The sequence below is a fragment of the Macaca mulatta genome, chromosome 9 (assembly GCF_049350105.2).
Source record: "Macaca mulatta isolate MMU2019108-1 chromosome 9, T2T-MMU8v2.0, whole genome shotgun sequence".
Lineage (NCBI taxonomy): Eukaryota > Metazoa > Chordata > Mammalia > Primates > Cercopithecidae > Macaca > Macaca mulatta.
The window spans coordinates 114652326-114671080 of NC_133414.1; the positions used below are offsets into that span (position 1 = coordinate 114652326).

The following is an 18755-nucleotide window of genomic DNA, read 5'->3' on the forward strand; positions in this document are numbered from 1 at the left end:
AGAGGTGGAAAGAGAACCCCTTGCCTCTCAAAGGTTAGTCCTCCTGCTTTCAGAACCATTGTTTTTAGTGACTTGTAATGTCCTACCACGTGGGTAGTGTGCTAGAAGTCATAATACCGCTACTTGTAGAACAGTTAGATTGTTTCTAGATTTTTTATTCTTTTTTTTTTTTTTTTTTCCGAGACGGAGTCTCACTCTGTCTCCCAGGCTGGAGTGCAGTGGCCGGATCTCAGCTCACTGCAAGCTCCGCCTCCCGGGTCCACGCCATTCTCCTGCCTCAGTCTCCCGAGTAGCTGGGACTACAGGCGCCCGCCACCTCACCCGGCTAGTTTTTTTTGTATTTTTTAGTAGAGACGGGGTTTCACCGTGTTAGCCAGGATGGTCTTGATCTCCTGACCTCATGATCCACCCGTCTCGGCCTCCCAAAGTGCTGGGATTACAGGCTTGAGCCACCGCGCCCGGCCAGATTTTTTATTCTTATAAATACTACTGAACATACTTATGCAAGAGGCTTTTTTTTTTTTTTTTTCCAAATGTAAGATTATTCTCTTAGGTGAATTGGCAGAACTGGAAACTGCTACTGTAAGTAACTGCCGACACTAAGATCTGCTGTGTTCCAGGTGCTGTTCTAAGTGTTTTCTATATTGTATGTTAATTCATTTTAGTAGCTACCATATGGAAGCTACTGATATCTTCATTTTTGAAAAAAGACTTTTTTAGAGCAGTTTTAGGTTCTCAGCAAAATTGAGCAGAAAGTACAGAGAGCTGCTACACACCCTCTGCTTACCACACGCATGCATGCACACACACGTGCATGCAGCCTCTCCCACTGTCAACATCCTTCCCCAGATTGGTACATTTGTTACAGTCAGTGAACTTACATTGACACATCATCATCACCCAAAGTTCATAGTTTACATTAGAAGTGAGAAGGGGAAGTAAACTCTTCTTATCTACATTTTACAGATGAAAAAACTGAGGCACAGAGAGCCTAAGTGATTTGCCAAGGGTCACACAGCCAGGAAGGGTGGCAGAGCCAGGATTTGGGCATAGGCAGCTTGGCTGCAGAGACTGTGCTCTGGCATTGCTGACGTTTTGGTGGGTCTTGATGCATTGTTGGTGCTTTTTAAGTGTGGCAGTGTTTTGCTTTGTGTGGGTCAGACAGTGGGCACTTCAGGATCGGTTGACCAACTGTCCCCATTTGCCTGGGCTTTTCCTGGTATGTGGGGCTTTCAGTTCTAAAGCCAGAAAAGTCCTGGGCAAACAAGACAAGTTGTTCACCCTACTTCAGCGACTCCAGTCTTTTTTAGTAACTTAATTGTCACGTCTCTTAGATGCCTTCAAATGGTTCCTCAGTCTTTCTGTTTTTCATGACCTTTTGAAGAGTACAGGTCAGTTATTTTATAGAATGTCCTTCAATTTGGATTTGTCTGATGTTTCCTCATGCGTAGGATCAGTGTATGTATTTCTCCATAGGAATATCACAGACATGTTGTGCCCTTCTCAGTGATCATATCAGGAGGCACTTGATGTTGATTTGTCTAATTACTGTTGATGATGTCTAATTACTTTGATTGCTTGGTTAAGGTGGTGTCTGCTAGGTTTCTCTTCTGTATAGTTACTGCTTTTCCATTAATAATTAATAAGTAACTTGTGGGAAGGCATTTTGAGGCTATGTCAGTATCTTGTTTCTCATCAGATTTTTTACCCACTATTTTTACCACCCATTGATGATTCTTGCCTGAATTATTATTACAATAGTTGTCAGATGGTGACTTCTCATTTGATAATTGCTTCAACATTTATTCATTGGTATTGAGATTTTACTGTAAGGAAGAGTTTTCTCCATATTTACTTATTTATTCATTTATTTATATCAATGTATTAGGGCTCTCTAGGAAAAACAATTGGAGATTCACATCTACATATCTATATCTATATTATCTATACACATAATATAGATACAAATGTATAAAGAGACTTAAGAGAAAGAATTGGCTTGTGTAGTTACAGAGGCTGGCAAGTCCAAAATCTTTAGAGCCAGTGTCACTAGGTCCATCATAGTCAGTGTGGACTCATAAGTTTTTATTTTAATTAATAGATTATAATTTGTTAGAATGCTTTAATTTGATGCTCAGATTGTCATTGATTTGGCCAGTGAGAACCTTGAGTTTGGCTTCTCTCTACTTTTGGCATGTTCCCATCATTCTCTGAACCACTTCCTTACTTTCTGGCACAGTAGGAAGTTCCAGAATCATTTTATACTTTGCCAGCCCCGAAATCAGCCTTTTATCCAGGAAGCCCTGGTTTTATTTAGCAGAGAATGGTATATAGAAGCCATAATCTGGGGGCTAGGTATTATCATTGTTCTTGGAGTGTCTTTGCTCCCAGTGGTGAGAACTAGGAAACATACACATACATATACACACACCACTCTATTTCTATATTGGTTTCTCTATTAAATACCATGAATTCATACTGATACCTCCAGTTCTAAAACTATACCTATGGGGGCCTGGTGCAGTGGCTCACACCTGTGCAGAGGCCCAAGTGGGTGGATCACCTGAGGTCAGTAGTTCAAGACCAGCCTGGCCAACATGGTGAAACCCCGTCTCTACCAAAAATACAAAAATTAGCCAGGTATGTTGGTACGCACCTATAGTCCCAGCTGCTTGGGAGGCTGAGGCAGGAGAATCACTTGAACCTGGGAGGCAGAGGTTGCAGTGAGCTGAGATAGCAGCACTGCACCCCAGCCTGGGTGACAGAGCAAGATTCTGTCTCAAAAAATAATAACTAACTTACTAAATAAATACTATACCTATAGGGTTCATTCTTACCTGCCTTTAAAAATATATATATTTCAGGCCAGGCACCTATATGGCTCATACCTATAATCCTAGCGCTCTGGGAGGCCAGGGTGGGTAGATCACTTGAGGTCAGGAGCTCGAGACCAGCCTGGCCAACATGGTGAAACCCCGTTTCTACTAAAAATACAAAAATTAGCTGGGCATAATGGTGTGCGCCTGTAATCCCAGCTAGTCGGGAGACTGAGGCAGGAGAATCTCTTGAACCCTGGAGGTGAAGGTTGCAGTGATCCGCGATCGCGCCATTGCACTACAGCCTGGGTGACAGAGCAAGATTCCATTTCAAAAGAAAAAAAGTTACTTGGGTTATATCTTTTTTTCCCCCTTTGAGTGTGGTTATATGGTTGATTTGAAATACTGTTAGGTTCATTAACTTCTGTTTGTATTATATTTTAGCATTTTTCTCCCTCCTCATTGATTCTGTTTCATTTATTTTGAGTATGTGAAAGCATTATCATGGATCCAAAACCAAAAGTGAGAACTATACAAAAAGGTATATTCAAAGAAATGTTACCCATCCCCGCACCCTGCAGTACTTTCTACCACCTTCCCACCTACTGCATGTAATAATCCATCTCATTCATTTTTGGTTTATCCTTCCCATATGGCTTTCTACAGAAATGAGTAGGTAATGCATATTTTCCTATCTTCTTTCCTTCCTTTCTTTTTTTTTTTTTTTTTGAGATGGAGTCTTGCTCTGTCACTCAGGCTGGAGTGCAGTGGTGCAATCTCAGCTCACTGCAACCTCCACCTCCTGGGTTCAAGCGATTCCCCTGCCTCAGCCTCCCTAGTAGCTGGAACTACAGGCATGCGTCATCATGCCCGACAAATTTTTGTATTTTTAGTAGAGACGGGGTTTCACCATGTTGGCCAAGCTGGTCTCCAACTCCTGACCTCAGGTGATCCGCCTGCCTCGGCCTCCCAAAGTGCTGGGATTACAGGCATGAGCCACCGCGCCCGGCATTTTTTTTTTTTTTTTTTTTTTTTTGAGACAGTTTTGCTCTTGGTGCCCAAGCTGGAGTGCAGTGGTGCGATCTTAGCTCACCACAACCTCCGCCTCCTGGGTTCAAACAATTTTTGTAGTTTTTTTTTTCTTTTTCTTTTTTGAGACAGAGTTTCGTTCTTGTTGCCTAGGCTGCAGGGCAGTGATGGCGCCATCTTGGCTCACCACAACCTCCACCTCCCAGGTTCAAACAATTCTCCTGCCTCAGCCTCCCAAGTAGCTGAGATTACAAGCATGCACCACCACGCCCAACTAATTTTGTATTTTTGGTAGAGACGGGGTTTCTCCATGTTGCTCAGGCTGGACCTGAACTCCCGACCTCAAGTGATCCACCCACCTTGGCTTTTTTTTTTGATGGAGTCTCTCTCTGTTGCCTGGGCTGGAGTGCAGGGGCGTTATCTCGGCTCGCTGCCACCTCTGCCTCCCGGATTCAAGCGATTCTCCTGCCTCAGCCTCCTGAGTAGCTGGGATTACAGGTGCACGCCACCACTCCTGGCTAATTTTTGTATTTTTAGTAGAGACAGGCTTTCTCCATATTGGTCAGGTGGGTCTCGAACTCTTGACCTCATGATCCGCCCACTTCGGCCTCCCAAAGTGCTGGGATTACAGGCATGAGCCACCGCACCCGGCCTGTATTATTATTATTTTTTTTAAGTAGAGATGGGGTTTCATCATGTTGGCCAGGCTGGTCTCGAACTCCTGACCTCAGGTGATCACCTGCCTTGGCCTCCCAAAGTTCTGGGATTACAGATGTGAGCCACCATGCCCGGCTCCTATCTTCCTTTCTTTCTTCCTTAAAAGCATACTATAATATCCTTTTGCTCTTTTTTTTTTTTTTTTGAGACTGAGTCTCACTCTGTCACCCAGGCTGGAGTGCGGTGGCATAATCACAGCTCACTGAACCTTCTATTTCCTGGATTCAAGCGATCCTCCCCTTAGCCTCATGAGTAGCTGGGACTACAGGTACATGCCACCATGCCCAGCTAATTTTTGTATTTTTTACAAAATTTAAAAATTAGCTGTAAAAAATTAGCTGTAAAACAAAATACAAAATTGTATTTTTTACAACAAGGCTTCGCCATGTTGCCCAGCCTGGTGTCGAATTCCTGGGCTCAATCAATCTGCCTGCTTTGGCCTCCCAAAGTGCTGGAATTACAGGCATGAACCACCGTGCCCAGCCTCTTTTGTTTTTTTCGCCTAACAGTGTTCATACCAATTTGTAGAGTTCTTCATTCTTTCTTACAGCAGCATACTAGCCTTTGAGCCATTCTCCTATGAATGGGCATTTAGGTGGTTTCCAGCATTTTGCAATTACAAATTCTTTGAAGTGGGATTGCTGGATCCAAAGGCATAAACCTATATGTAGTTTTATTTGGTATTGCCTAATTCCCTTGCATAAAAGTTGTGCTAATTTATATCCATACCAGCAACATATGAGAGTGCCTGTTCCCCTACAACCTCGGCAACAGAATATGATGTCATACTAATTTTTGCCCATCTGATAGGTGAGAATGGTATCTCATTGTTTTCATTTGCATTTCTTTTATTATGTGTGAGGTCAAACATCTTGTCTTATGCTTAAGGGATATCTATATCTATATCTAGTTTGTGAATTTTTTCTATCAGGTTTTTGAGTTTTTTCCAAATTAAAAATTAAATGAATAAAACATTTATTGATATAATTAATGTAGCATACAGTTCATCCATTTAAAGTGTACACTTTTGTGGTTTTTTGCATATTAATGGTTATGTAACCTTCACTACAATCTAATTTTAGAACTTTTTCATTACCCTGAAAAGAAACTCCATTCATATTCATTAGCAGTCACTCCCCATTTGTCCCCACTACCCCAGTCCTAAGCAACCATTAATCCACTTTCCCCATAGATTTGTCCATTCTGGACATTTGATATAAGTGTAATTTATATTATATATTACAAATTATATTATTTTTCCTGTAATATAAATAAAATCATACAACATATGGTCTTTTGTGACTGGCTTTCTTCACTTAATGTAAGTGATGTAATGCTTATAGTGTTCCAAGTACTGTTTCTAAATGTTTAATCCCCATAACAACTCTATGAAATAGTTACTGTTATTATCCCCATTTTATAGATGAGGAAACTGAGGCACAGAGAGGTTAAATAGCTTGCCTCTGGTCACACAGCATTAAAAAGATGGGCTTAATTAGGCAAAAATAGATTAATTAGGCAACACTTGTAATTTCAGCTACTCGGGAGGCTGAGGTGAGGGGATCTCTTTTTTTTTTTTTTTTTTTTTTTTTTTTTTTGAGACGGAGTCTCACGCTGTTGCCCAGGCTGGAGTGCAGTGGCGCGATCTCGGCTCACTGCAAGCTCCGCCTCCCGGGTTCCCGCCATTCTCCTGCCTCAGCCTCCTGAGTAGCTGGGACTACAGGCGCCCGCCACCGCGCCCGGCTAATTTTTTGTATTTTTAGTAGAGACGGGGTTTCACTGTGGTCTCGATCTCCTGACCTTGTGATCCGCCCGCCTCGGCCTCCCAAAGTGCTGGGATTACAGGCTTGAGCCACCGCGCCCGGCCGAGGGGATCTCTTGAACCCAGGAGGTCGTGGCCGCAATGAGCCCTGATTGTGCCACTATACTCCAGCCTGGGCAACAGAGTGAGATCCTGTCTCACAAAAAAAAAAGGAGATGAGCTTTGGAGTTATACAGACTTAAAGTTCTAGCTCTATCGCTTGCTCTGTGATTTATGGACTATTACGTAAACTCCATCAGTGTTTCTCATTTGTTTGTTAAATGAGTATAGCAATGGCTGAGTCCTAGAGTTATAGAGAGTTAAATGATATGACATCAGGTGTACCTGAGATGCCAGCTTTTTAAAAATAAATCATATACCATGAAATTCACCCTTTTAAAGTGTGTAATTCGGTGGTTTTTAAGTATATTTATAAGGTTACACAACCATTACATTATCTAATTCCAGAACATTTCCGTCTCCCAGGCCAGGTGCGGTGGCTCACACCTATAATCCCAGCACTTTGGGAGGCCGAGGCAGGCAGATCACTTGAGGTCAGGAGTTTGAGACCAACCTGGCTAACATGATGAAACCCCGTTTCTAGTAAAAATACAAAAATTAACGGCGTGGTGGCATGCGCCTGTAGTCCCAACTACTTGGGAGGCTGAGGCGGGAGAATCACTTGAACCCGGGAGGCAGAGGTTGCAGTGAGCCGAGATTGTGCCACTGCGTTCCAGCCTGGGCAATGGAGTGAAGACTCTGTTTCCAAAAGAAAAGAACTTCCATCATCCCAAAAAGAAATTCTGTACCCGTCAGCAATCACTCCTCATTCCCTCCTCACGCTAGTTTCTGGCAACCACCAACCTATTTTCTATCTCTATAGATTTGTCTATTATGGACATTTCATAAAAATAGAATCATACAATAGGTAGCCTTTTATATCTGGCTTCTTTCACTGAGCATGATGTTTTCAAGGTCATCCGTGTTATAGCGTATCCGTACTTCATAGCTTTTTATTGCCAAGTTATATTGTACAGATATACCATATTTTGTTTATCCATTCCTCAACTGATGGACATTTGGGTTGTTTCTGCTTTTTGGCTACTATGAATAATGCTACTATGAACATTGGTGTATACAGTTTCGTGTTAACACATTTTTCTTTTTTTTTTTAGACAGGGTCTTACTCTGTCACCCAGGCTGGAGTGCAGTGGCACCATCAAGGCTCACTGCTGCCTTGACCTCCCTGGGCTCATGTGATTTTCTCACTGCCTCAGCACCCCCACCCCGAGTAGCTGGGACTACAGGTATAAGCCATCATGCCTGGCTAATTTTTTTTTTTTTTTTTTTGTAGAGACGGGGTTTGGCCATGTTGCTTAGGGTGCCCTCAAACTCTTTGGCTCAAATGGTCCATCCACCTCGGCCCCACAAAGTGCTGGGATTACAGGCATGAGCCACTGCATCCAGCCAGGTTTTCAGTTCTCTTGGGCATATACTTAGGAGTGGAACTGCTGGATCGTATGGTGACTCTGTTTAACTTTTTTAGGAACTGCCAAACTCTTTTTCCAAAGTCGCTCCATCATTTTATATTCCCCCTAATGATGTGTAAGTATTCCTATTTCTCCACATTCTCTCTGACACTTATTATCTGTCTCTTAGTTATGCTAGAGGGTGTGGAGCGGCAGTAGCTCACTGTGGTTTTGATTTGCATTTCCTTAGTAATAAATAATGGGCTGGGCCCAGTGGCTCACGCCTGTAATCCCAGCACTTTGGGAGGTAGAAGTGGGCACATCACCTGAGGTCAGAAGTTCGAGACCAGCCAGGGCAACATAATGAAACCGTGTCTCTACTAAAAACACAAAAATTAGCTGGGTGTGGTGGCACAAATCTGTAATCCCAGCTACTTGGGAGGCTGAGGCAGGAGAGTCACTTGAGCCTGGGAGGCAGAGGCTGCAGTGAGCTGTAATCGCACCACTGTACTCCAGCCTGGGAGACACAGTGAGACTCTGTCTCACAGATAAATAAATAAATAATGGTGATGAGTATGAGATGCTGACTTTTAGGTCAGCTCTTTCTGCTCCCCAAGCTGGGTTTCCTCCAGAAAGTCTCTCCTCGGTTTCTGTTCCTCTCTCCTGACTAGACTCAGCAGTCATTTTGGGCTCTTGGATGCTGATTGATACCCTCTTAGTGAGGTACTCTCAGGGAGACCTTTGGGTGAGTTCTGATGGTTAGGCTGTTGTGTGTCTAGGATTCAAGGCATGTGTTCGTATCTTCAGGTTTGATGTTATTCTTGAGGCTGGCACAGCCATCAGGCAGACTTGCCAAACTGTTGGGACAAAGCCAGCCTTCCCCCTAGACATCCCGGTGAACAGGATCCAGGGTTCTTGAGCAGGAAACAGTCTTGAGAGTCTTATCCTTCCTTTTGCAATAAGACAGTTAGAACCCTTTACCCCTACTCTGCCAGACTGGGGAGAATCTTTGTTTTCTTTTTTCTTTTTTTTTTAGTTTCTGTAAGAAGAAATTCTACTGGCCCCATTTACCACCAGCTAGTATTTTAGTAGACGTCTGTGTTAGAAAAATGCTTTGCTCTGACCCAGATCCCACCTTCTGCAGCCCATGCCAATTTCCCCTTATGCTTTCCTTTCTTGGAAGATGTGAGAGACAGCCGCTCCCTAGGAGGGGCTTCATTCTCTGTTCAGACAAAACCACTTTGGCTAGAGAAGCCCTCATGTGAGGAAGTCCAGACCAAGCCAGGCCCCTCCAGGAGACTTTAAAGATGGAATGACCTTGTCACTTGGCAATTGCTTGGGCAGTCTGCTTTGAAAAAGAGAACTTCTGACAGGCTTCAGGTCGTGTGTTTATCCTGAGGCCGGGCCATTCCAAACTCATGTTTCAGAGTTTAGAGTTTGCGTCCAGCTAGCCCGTGGGTGGTAATCAAATGCAGGTGGAGACCATCTGGCCGGGCCTGTCCCTCCCACCCAGCCAAGTGAGGGCTGGCCTGCCCACCACAGAGCTGGCCCAGAAAGCACCCCGCGTGGAGGCAGATGGTGGACACATGCGTGTGCACGCATGCACACCTCTAGGTGCGTGTGCACACCGACCCTCCTTAGTGAAGTGGTGCTGTGTGGATGCATCTGATCCAGTGATTTCTTTCTCTGCCTTTGAGGGTTCTTCCCATTACGCAGCCGAAGAGGAACAAGTTTCTTTTAGTCTGTTTCTCAAGTTTTTGTGGTTAGAAATCATGTACTTTTCTTGGCCCAAGATGAAAGCCCTGGAGTAATAGTCTCATACATTTTACAAAGCTGCCTCTAATTGGTGGCTGCTTAAAATCTTCCCTTTGCCCTACTGACCCATCTCCCTTTACAGAGTTTTAACTCCAGTCAATCTTGCATTACCCCAGGTTTTCACACCCCTCCCAAACCTGCAGCTCCAGGGAGGTAGCTCTCCCAACTTCAGTTTGGTAACTGTTCCCCAGCCTCCCTGCACTGAACTGACCCCAAACAGGGTAATTCAGCGAGGAAATAAAATAGCTTACATTGTGTTGTCCAAGCATCTTCTGCTGGCCTGGTCTCCAAAATTGCACGTGTGTACCCTCAAAATGGATTCTGTTTCCCACATCGCTAGAGATACCTGGGGAAAATGCAAACCGTGGATACTTCTTTTAAATATAGTTGGGCCAGGTGCTGTGGCTCTTGCCTGTGTTCCTAACACTTCGGGAGGCCGAGGCGGGAGGATTGCTTGAGCCTGGGAGTTCAAGGAGTAGCCTAGGCAATGTGTTGAGACCTGTCTCTACAAAAGTTTTCAAAATTAGCTGGTCATGTTGGTGCACACCTGTGGTTCCAGCTACTTGGGAGGTTGAGGTAGGAGGATCGCCTGAGCCCGGGAGGTCAAGGCTACGGTGAGCCACGTTCACACCACTGTATAGAGCACTGTATCTTGCTCTATACAGTGTCTCAAAAATAAAAAAAGAAGGAAATAAGCTGGGCATGGTGGCTTATATCTGTAATCCCAATACTTTGAGAGGCGGAGGCCAGAGGATTGCTTGAGCCCAGGAATTCGAAACCAGTCTGGGCAACATAGGGAGACCTTATCTCTACTAAAAAAAAAGAAAAAAAAAAATGAGCCAGGTGCCATGGTGTGCCTTCTACTCGGGAGGCTGAGACGAGAGGATCACTTGAGTCCCCAGGAGTTCACAGCTGCAGTGAGCTGAAGATCACACCACTGCAGTTGCACTGCAGCCTGAGTAACAGAGTGAGACCCTGTCTCAAAAAATAGATAGATGATAGATAGATAGATAGATAGATAGATAGATAGATAGATAGATAGATACATACATACATACATACATACATACATAGGGCTTGCTCATGATAATTTCTAATGATACCTTTTCAGTCCATTACAGAACTTAGCTTCTCAGAGGTGATCTTTCCCTGCAAAGTGCAGGAGGGCTCGGTTCACCTAGGCACAGAAAACTAGGACAGATGACAGCTTCTGAGACTTGGGAATCTCTTTCTATCCCATCTCCTGGCCTTGCCTCTCAGCGGTGATGATGATGATGAAGGAAAGATGCCACGTGGATTCTAGGTTTGCGCATTGACTGCATCATCAGCCCTTGAGAATTCTCACCTCTGATTGCCTGTTCCAGGAGCTTGGTTGGCTGTCATCTTAGTTTATGGTTTGTGTTTATATGCTGACGAGTTTACATGTGTATAATCATTGTGGCTCGTGTTTGTACAAGATATAATTACTGAAAATTATATCATGAATATTTTAATTTTAACCTTCCCATGCTAGCAAGCCTTATGTAGCTCTCCCTGGATGTTTCCTTTACCTGAGGAGGTGTGGCACCCCGCCAGCCAGGCCCAGCTCTCTGATCCACATCATTGCCCTCTGAGACTTGGGGCTCCTGAGTGTTTCCTGCAAACAGGGAGGCAGGGATTCCTGCCTTCTCTCATTGTCACTTTAATGAGTTATGGCCACAGAAGCAGTCATCCTCATTATTCTGGGTCACTGAGGGATGGGAAGGGAGGGCAACCCATGCATCTCTAGGGTTCCAGCAACTGAAGAGTACATGTGGAGTGCCAGGCTTTAGGAAGAGCTCGTGCTAATTGAGGAGTATGTGTTGGGTGCTGAATTTCAGGAATAATACGGGCCCACCCAGTATTTGGAATCTGCCTTGGGACCTGTCCACAAATGCTGAGTTTGGAGGCCAGCCAGTGCCACCCAAGGTTGTACCCTTGTGGGGCAGAGTGGAGGTGGGAGTGGAGAAGGGATCTCATCCTCACAGAGTGTATTAGTCCATTCTCACACTGATATAAAGACATACCTGAGATTGGGTAATTTATAAAGAAAATAGGTTTAATTGACTCACAGTTCCACATGGCTGGGAAGACCTCAGGAAACTTACAATCTTGGTGGAAGGGGAAGAGGGTGGCAGGCACAAGAGAGTGGGCAAGAGCAGGGAAAACTGCCTTAGAAACCCATCAGATCTTGTGAGAACACTATCACAAGAACACTGTGGGAGAAACCACCCCCATGATCCAATCATCTCCCACCTGATTCCTCCCTTGACACGTGGAGACCATGGGGATTACAATTCAAGATGAGATTTGGGTGGGGACACAGAGCCAAACCATACCACAGAGCATATAGCCTTGTGGCTCACAGGACGTGTATCTTTAGCAAACAAAGTAGATGTCTATTAACAGCCTGAAGGAATGAGGAGCATGAACAAGGGAGATTTTCAGCAGTGTTGCCTCAATCATCTAGGAAGGAATGTTTCACAGCCACAAAATTTGGCACTCATAATTCAGAGTGCCAGCAGTAGAATTTGGCCAGGCCAAGGTCACATCCACATACCCATAGCTGGCAGGAGGACGAGGCAAGAGTTCTGGTTCCCTATGGGCTTCTCAGGTTCCCTCCCAACAAGGCTCACATCGTGGGATACTCCTCTGAATGGAGGGTTTGGATACTGAGGCCACCATAAGAAGGGGGAGGACTTTACACTTTCAAGAGAGTGTTTTTCCTAAGGTAATTGAGCTTAAAACACTTGATTTTTATGTCTTTCAGGTTTACAGGAACAGATGGACCTAGTGGTTTTGGCTTTGAGTTGACCTTTCGTCTGAAGAGAGAAACTGGAGAGTCTGCCCCACCAACATGGCCCGCAGAGTTAATGCAGGGCTTGGCGCGATACGTGTTCCAGTCAGGTAGGAGGCCAGGCTGGCTGCTGTGCTGGTCCTTTTGCCATGAGCGTGGTTGGCTTTGAGTACTAGCAGGTATATTTTCATGTTTGTGGAGTGGCCTTTCCTGGGAGTACTATGCCCCAATTCTGCCATGAGGGTGGCTTGTTTTGCCTGGTGTTTCCTGGTTGGAAAGCCAACTGGGCCGTGGCAGAGAGGGGTACTCTCCTGTGCCCTCCAGCAGCAAGTTCTGTGTTATGTTGTGCCACCCTGCGCCCTTGTCATGTTTCATGGAGGGTTTCTTTCATGTCATCTGATATGATATGTTTCTGTGTGGCTAATTGCTCAGAAGCATTTCCCATCTGACCTCAGATTTTGTTTCTTTGTTTTTGTAAGTAGCCTTCAAATGAAAGCCGAGATATTTTTTTCCCAACTCTTTTGCTCTTGAACTATCACAGACAAAGTGCAGAGCAAGCCATGGTCTCTCAAAGCATGGTTCTTATACCACCTGGCTCTGAACTACCTGGAGAGCTTGTTGCAAACACATATTCCTAGGCCCCATTGCAGATGTCTGACTCAGAATCTTTGGGAGTGATGTTCCTTGGTGCTTCTGGTAGAGACTAAATTTGGAGAACCATAGATCTGGTAGCTTCTCTAGTTACAGTGACTTTTTTTTTTTTGAGATGGAGTTTTGCTCTTGTTGCCCAGGCTGGAGTGCAATGGCACAGTCTCGGCTCACTGCAACCTCTGCCTCCCAGGTTCAAGTGATTCTCCTGCCTCAGCTTCCTGTGTAGCTGGGATTATAGGCATGTGCCACCACGCCTGGCTGTTTTTTTTTTTCTTTTAGTAGAGACGGGATTTCTCCATGTTGGTCAGGCTGGTATCGAACTCCTGACCTCCGGTGATCCGCCCACCTCGGCCTTCCAAAGTGCTGGGATTACAGGCATGGGCCACTGCCAGGCCAGGGACTTCTTTTTTCAAACCTTGAGTAGGTTATACATTTGGGGTACAATAGACCTGTCTAGGTTGAACCCCTCTGCCCACATTTCATACCTGTGGGAGCCAGTTGTTGGCACAGGAGGCAGATCCATAACTACCACCTACCATTGTATGCCCTGTGGAACAGTCTCCTCATGGAGGCTACAATGGGTCTTCTCTAAGCAGGAGTTCCTAAATCTGGCTGCCCATCAACCCCTCAGAGGAGCTTGTCAACACACTGATTTCCAAACCTTCCTGTGAGACTCCAGTTGAGTTAGCCAGAAGTGGGACTAAGGCAGGCCGGGCACAGTGACTCACGCCTGTAATCCCAGCACTTTAGGAGGCCAAGGCAGTTGGATCACTTGAGGTCAGGAGTTCGAGACCAGCCTGGCCAACATGGTGAAACCCCATCTCTACCGAAAATACAAAAATTAGCCGGGCATGGTGGTGGGCACCTGTAATCCCAGCTACTCGGGAGGCTGAGGCAGGAGAATTGCTTGAACTCGGGAGGCAGAGGTTGCTGTGAGCCAAAATTGTGCCACTGCACTCCAGCCTGGGCAACAGAGCAAGATTCCACTGCACTCCAGCCTGGGCGACAGAGCGAGACTCTGTCTCAAAAAACAAAACAACAACAACAACAACAACAAAAAATTAATAATCACAGTAGTTGTGAAATAGAACAATACTAATAATGGAACAAATTATTATTATGTGCCTTTTTGTTTTTTTGAGATGGAGTGTCGCTTTCTCCCCCAGGCTGTAGTGTCGCTCTCTCCCCCAGGCTGGAGTGCAGCAGCGTGATCTCGGCTCACTGCAAGCTCCGCCTTCTGGGTTCAGGCTATTCTCCTGCCTCAGCCTCCCAAGTAGCTGGGACTACAGGCACCTGCCACCACGCCTGGCTAACTTTTTGTATATTTTAGTAGAGATGGAGTTTCACCTCGTTAACCAGGACGGTCTCGATCTCCTGACCTCACGATCCGCCCGCCTTGGCCTCCCAAAGTGCTGGGATTACAGGCGTGAACCACTGCGCCCGGCTTTATTATGTACCTTCTTATGTGTTGCAGTGTGAGGTATATAACATCAACTATGTAGCATTTTCCCAAAAATGTTTAACCTGAATCAAATTATAAACAGGTAAATCCAGATTGTGAGACACTTTAAAGACAAATGCCTATATTCTTCAAAAATGTCAGTGCTCTAATCCCAGCACTTTGAGGGGGTGAAGCAGGAGGATCGCTTGAGCTCAAGAGTTTGAGACCAGCCTGGGCAATGAAGCAAGATCCCATAAATTAAAGATTAGCCAGGTGTGGTGGCATGCCTATAGTCCCAGCTACTTGGGAGGCTGAGGTAGGAGGACCACTTGAGCCCAGGAGGTTGAGGCTGCAGTGAACCATGATTGTGCCACCACATTCCAGGCTGGGCGTCACAGTGAGACCCTACCTAAAAAAATTTTTAAAAAAGGCCTGGCACGGTGGCTCACGCCTGTAATCCCAGCACTTTGGGAGGCCGGGGTGGGTGGATCACGAGGTCAGGAGATCGAGACCATCCTGGCTAACATGGTGAAACCCCGTCTCCACTAAAAATGCAAAAAATTAGCCGGGTGTGGTGGCGGGCGCCTGTAGTCCCAGCTACTCAGGCTGAGGCAGGAGAATGGCGTGAACCCGGGAGGCGGAGCTTGCAGTGAGCCGAGATCTGGCCACTGCACTCCAGCCTGGGCGACTGAGCGAGACTCCATCTCAAAAAAAAAAAAAAAAAATACACACACACACCAATGCTATAAAAAGGCAAGGGGCAGGGGCTATTCTACATTAAAGGAAACATGGCAGTTTAAATGCACTGTTGATCTTTGATTAGATCCTAAATTGAAAAAAAAAAAAAAGGTCATTTTTTTAAGGACAATTGGAAAAATATGAATATACACTGTGTATTAGTTAATAGTATTGTACGCAAAATTCCCTGGATGTGATTATGGTGTTATGGTTATACAGGATAACGTCCCTGTTGCTAGGAGATAAAGGCTAAAGTATTAATGGATAAAAGGACCTGATGTCTTTAACTTAATTGTCAAATGATTCAAATGATTTAACTTAATTGTCAAAAAATAGAACATCTGTGTGTGAAGAGAAGCTAAAGCAAATGTGGTGAAATGTTAACAACTTGTGAAGCTAGGTGAATGGTATTTGGGTATTCATTGTATCGTTCTTTTAACTTTTCTGTAGGATTGTAAATTTTAAAAATAAAATAAAAGTTGTGACTGTTGAGTATACATTGACTAATATGTGCTCTGCAGGTCCTTTCTGTTCCTAATGGCCCCATCTATGGTGGTTATAATGTGCTTGCTGTAGTTTGTGTCTGCAGATCACTTTAAGCACGTCAGAAGGGAACAGGGTGACTACACTCCTAAAAGTGTTCTGTTTTCCAGATTTTCTGTAACATGATTGTATTATTTAAATAACAGGTAAAACAAATCTTTTTAAAATTTTTTTTAGAACATGGCAGGAGATAATAGTAAATTGTTTAAATAATGGGAAAATGATAAAGAAAAGTAAATGGTAACTGATTTAAGATAGGAGACCGGCCGGGCACGGTAGCTCACGGCTGTAATCCCAGCACTTTGGGAGGCTGAGACGGGCGGATCACGAGGTCAGGAGATAAGACCATCCTGGTTAACATGGTGAAACCCCGTCTCTACTAAAAATACAAAAAAATTAGCCGGGCGTGGTAGCGGGCGCCTGTAGTCCCAGCTACTCAGGAGGCTGAGGCAGGAGAATGGCATCAACCCGGGAGGCGGAGCTTGCAGTGAGCCGAGATTGTGCCACTGCACTCCAGAATGGCGACAGAAAGAGACTCCGTCTCAAAAAAAAGATAGGAGACCATGGCTGTGGGCCTAAATGGTGATAGGAATAACTAACATTTAGACTTGTGTTCTATGTGCCACTTCAAGTGACCATTGAATATGTGGACATGCTGTGTGAGGTTAGTGACTGTGATATACCAGCTTTTCAGCTGCAGAAAGCAGGACAACACAGGTTGAGCTGCATGTTCAAGGTCACACATCTAGTGGATACAAAGGTAAATTTTAACCCAGGCAGTGTAGCTCTGAATGGCAGCTCTTGGCCAGACACGGTGGCTCATGCCTGTAATTCCAGCACTTTAGGAGGCCAAGGTGGGAGGTTGGCTTAAGCCCAGGAGTTCAAGGCCAGCCTAGGCAACATAAGGATATTCTGTCTCTACAAAAAATTTTAAAAATTTGGCCGGGCACAGTGGCTCATGCCTGTAATCCCAGCACTTTGGGAGGCCAAGGTGCGCGGATCATGAGGTCAAGAGATCGAGGCCAGCCTGGCCAACATGGTGAAACCCTATCTCTACTAAAAATTCAAAAATTAGCTGGGCGTGGTGGCACATGCCTGTAGTCCCAACTACTCGGGAGGCTGAGGCAGAAGAGTCACTTGAACGTGGGAAGCAGAGGTTGCAGTGAGCCGAGATCACGCCACTGCAGTCCAGCCTGGCAACAGAAAGAGAGACTCCATCTCAAAAAAAAAAAAAAAAAAAAAGGCCGGGTGTGGTGACTCAAGCCTGTAATCCCAGCACTTTGGGAGGCCGAGATGGGCAGATCACGAGGTCAGGAGATTGAGACCATCCTGGCTAATACGGTGAAACCCCGTCTCTACTAAAAAAAATACAAAAAACTAGCCGGGCGTGGTGGCAGGTGCCTGTAGTCCCAGCTACTCAGGAGGTTCAGGCAGGAGAATGGCGTAAACCCGGGAGGCGGAGCTTGCAGTGAGCCGAGATCCCGCCACTGCATTCCAGCCTGGGTGACAGAGCGAGACTCCGTCTCAAAAAAAAAAAAAAAAAAAAAAAATTAGCCATTGTAGTGACGCGTGCTTGTGGTCCCAGCTACTTAGGAGGCTGCAGTGGGAGGATTGCACGTAAGCCTGGAAGGTACAGGCAGCAGTGAATGATGATTGCACCATTGCAGTCCAGCCTGGATGACAGAGTGAAACGCTGTCTCAGAAAAAAAACAAAAAACAAAAACAGGCCAGGCGCAGTGGCTCACGCCTGTAGTCCCAGCACTTTGGGAGGCCAAGGCGGTTGGATCACGTGAGGTCAGGAGTTCGAGACCAGCCTGACCAACATGGTGAAACCTCGTCTCTACTAAACATACAAAAAGTAGCTGGACGTGGTGGTGGGCACCTGTAATCCCAGCTACACAGGAGGCTGAGGCAGGAGAATCACTTGAACCTGGGAGGCAGAGGTTGCAGTGAGCTGAGATCACGCCATTGCACTCCAGCCTGGACAACAAGAGCAAAACTCCATCTCAAAACAAAACAAAGCAAAAAAAGTACACATAACTGTACAGCTTGATGAGTTTTCACAAACCATGTACACCCATGTAACCAGTACCTAAATTGAGAAACAGACCAGTTCTCTAGAAACCTCACTCATGTCTCCTTTTGGTCAATACTCTTATGCTCTCCTGACTTCCAGCAACATCATTCTTTTCTTTTCTTTTCTTTTGTTTGATTTCACTGCATAGTTAGGTCCCTAGCACTGTGTGCCTGAACTCATTGCTAATAGCTTAAGTAGGTCCCTGTCCCCACTCCTCTCGCCTGAACTGTTCTCCATCTGCCTGTGACTGCCAGATCAAGGTAGCAGCATGGTGTGGTGGTTTAAGAGTGTGGCCTCCTGACCCAGACAGCCTGCATTCATATTGGCTCTGCCAGTTACTGCCTCCTTGGGCTACATATACATCCATTTGCTCAGCTATAAAGCAGGGATAATAGTAACCTCATGAAGTTATCGAGAAGTGAGTTAATATCTGTAAAACACTCAGAATGTGCCTGGTACGCAGTAAGTACTATATGTTTTACCTGCAATCATTATCATTATTCAGTCTTTAAAAACTTTATGGATCAAGATGGGTACCTTGGTCTTTTTTTGTTTGTTTGTTTCTCAATGACAGTAAAGACCCTACTTAACAGCAAAACTGTATTAGGAAATGTCTTGCTTGCCCTGAATCAGATGTGCAGCCTCAGCTGACATGATGACACTTGGAGGCATTATCTTACTCACATGGAAAATCAGTAATATTGGTACAAATAAAATTATTTCATTTTGTACATCATATTATATAGCTGAAAACATTCAGTTCAGGTGTGGCTCCTTGGTTTTTTGTAGTTGATTTATGTAGTTGTCTGTGAAGTCTTATGCAAATCAAACCCTATTCTAAGT

At 45.0% G+C, this 18755-nt stretch overlaps 1 protein-coding gene and 1 long non-coding RNA gene across 7 annotated transcripts in view; both read left to right on the plus strand.

Annotated features, from left to right (window-relative positions):
* Positions 1 to 18755, plus strand: part of SUFU (SUFU negative regulator of hedgehog signaling) — a 134231-nt gene that overhangs the window by 34492 nt on the left and 80984 nt on the right. For all 6 annotated transcript variants that reach the window (XM_015148000.3, XM_015148002.3, XM_028853493.2 and 3 more), the window contains 1 exon segment: positions 12436 to 12572. In XM_015148000.3, coding sequence (XP_015003486.1) covers positions 12436 to 12572 — 137 coding nt within the window.
* LOC144331309 (uncharacterized) lies at positions 14168 to 15292 on the plus strand. The gene is made up of 2 exons (XR_013398359.1): positions 14168 to 14260; positions 15056 to 15292. It is a non-coding gene; the product is annotated as an uncharacterized LOC144331309 (long non-coding RNA).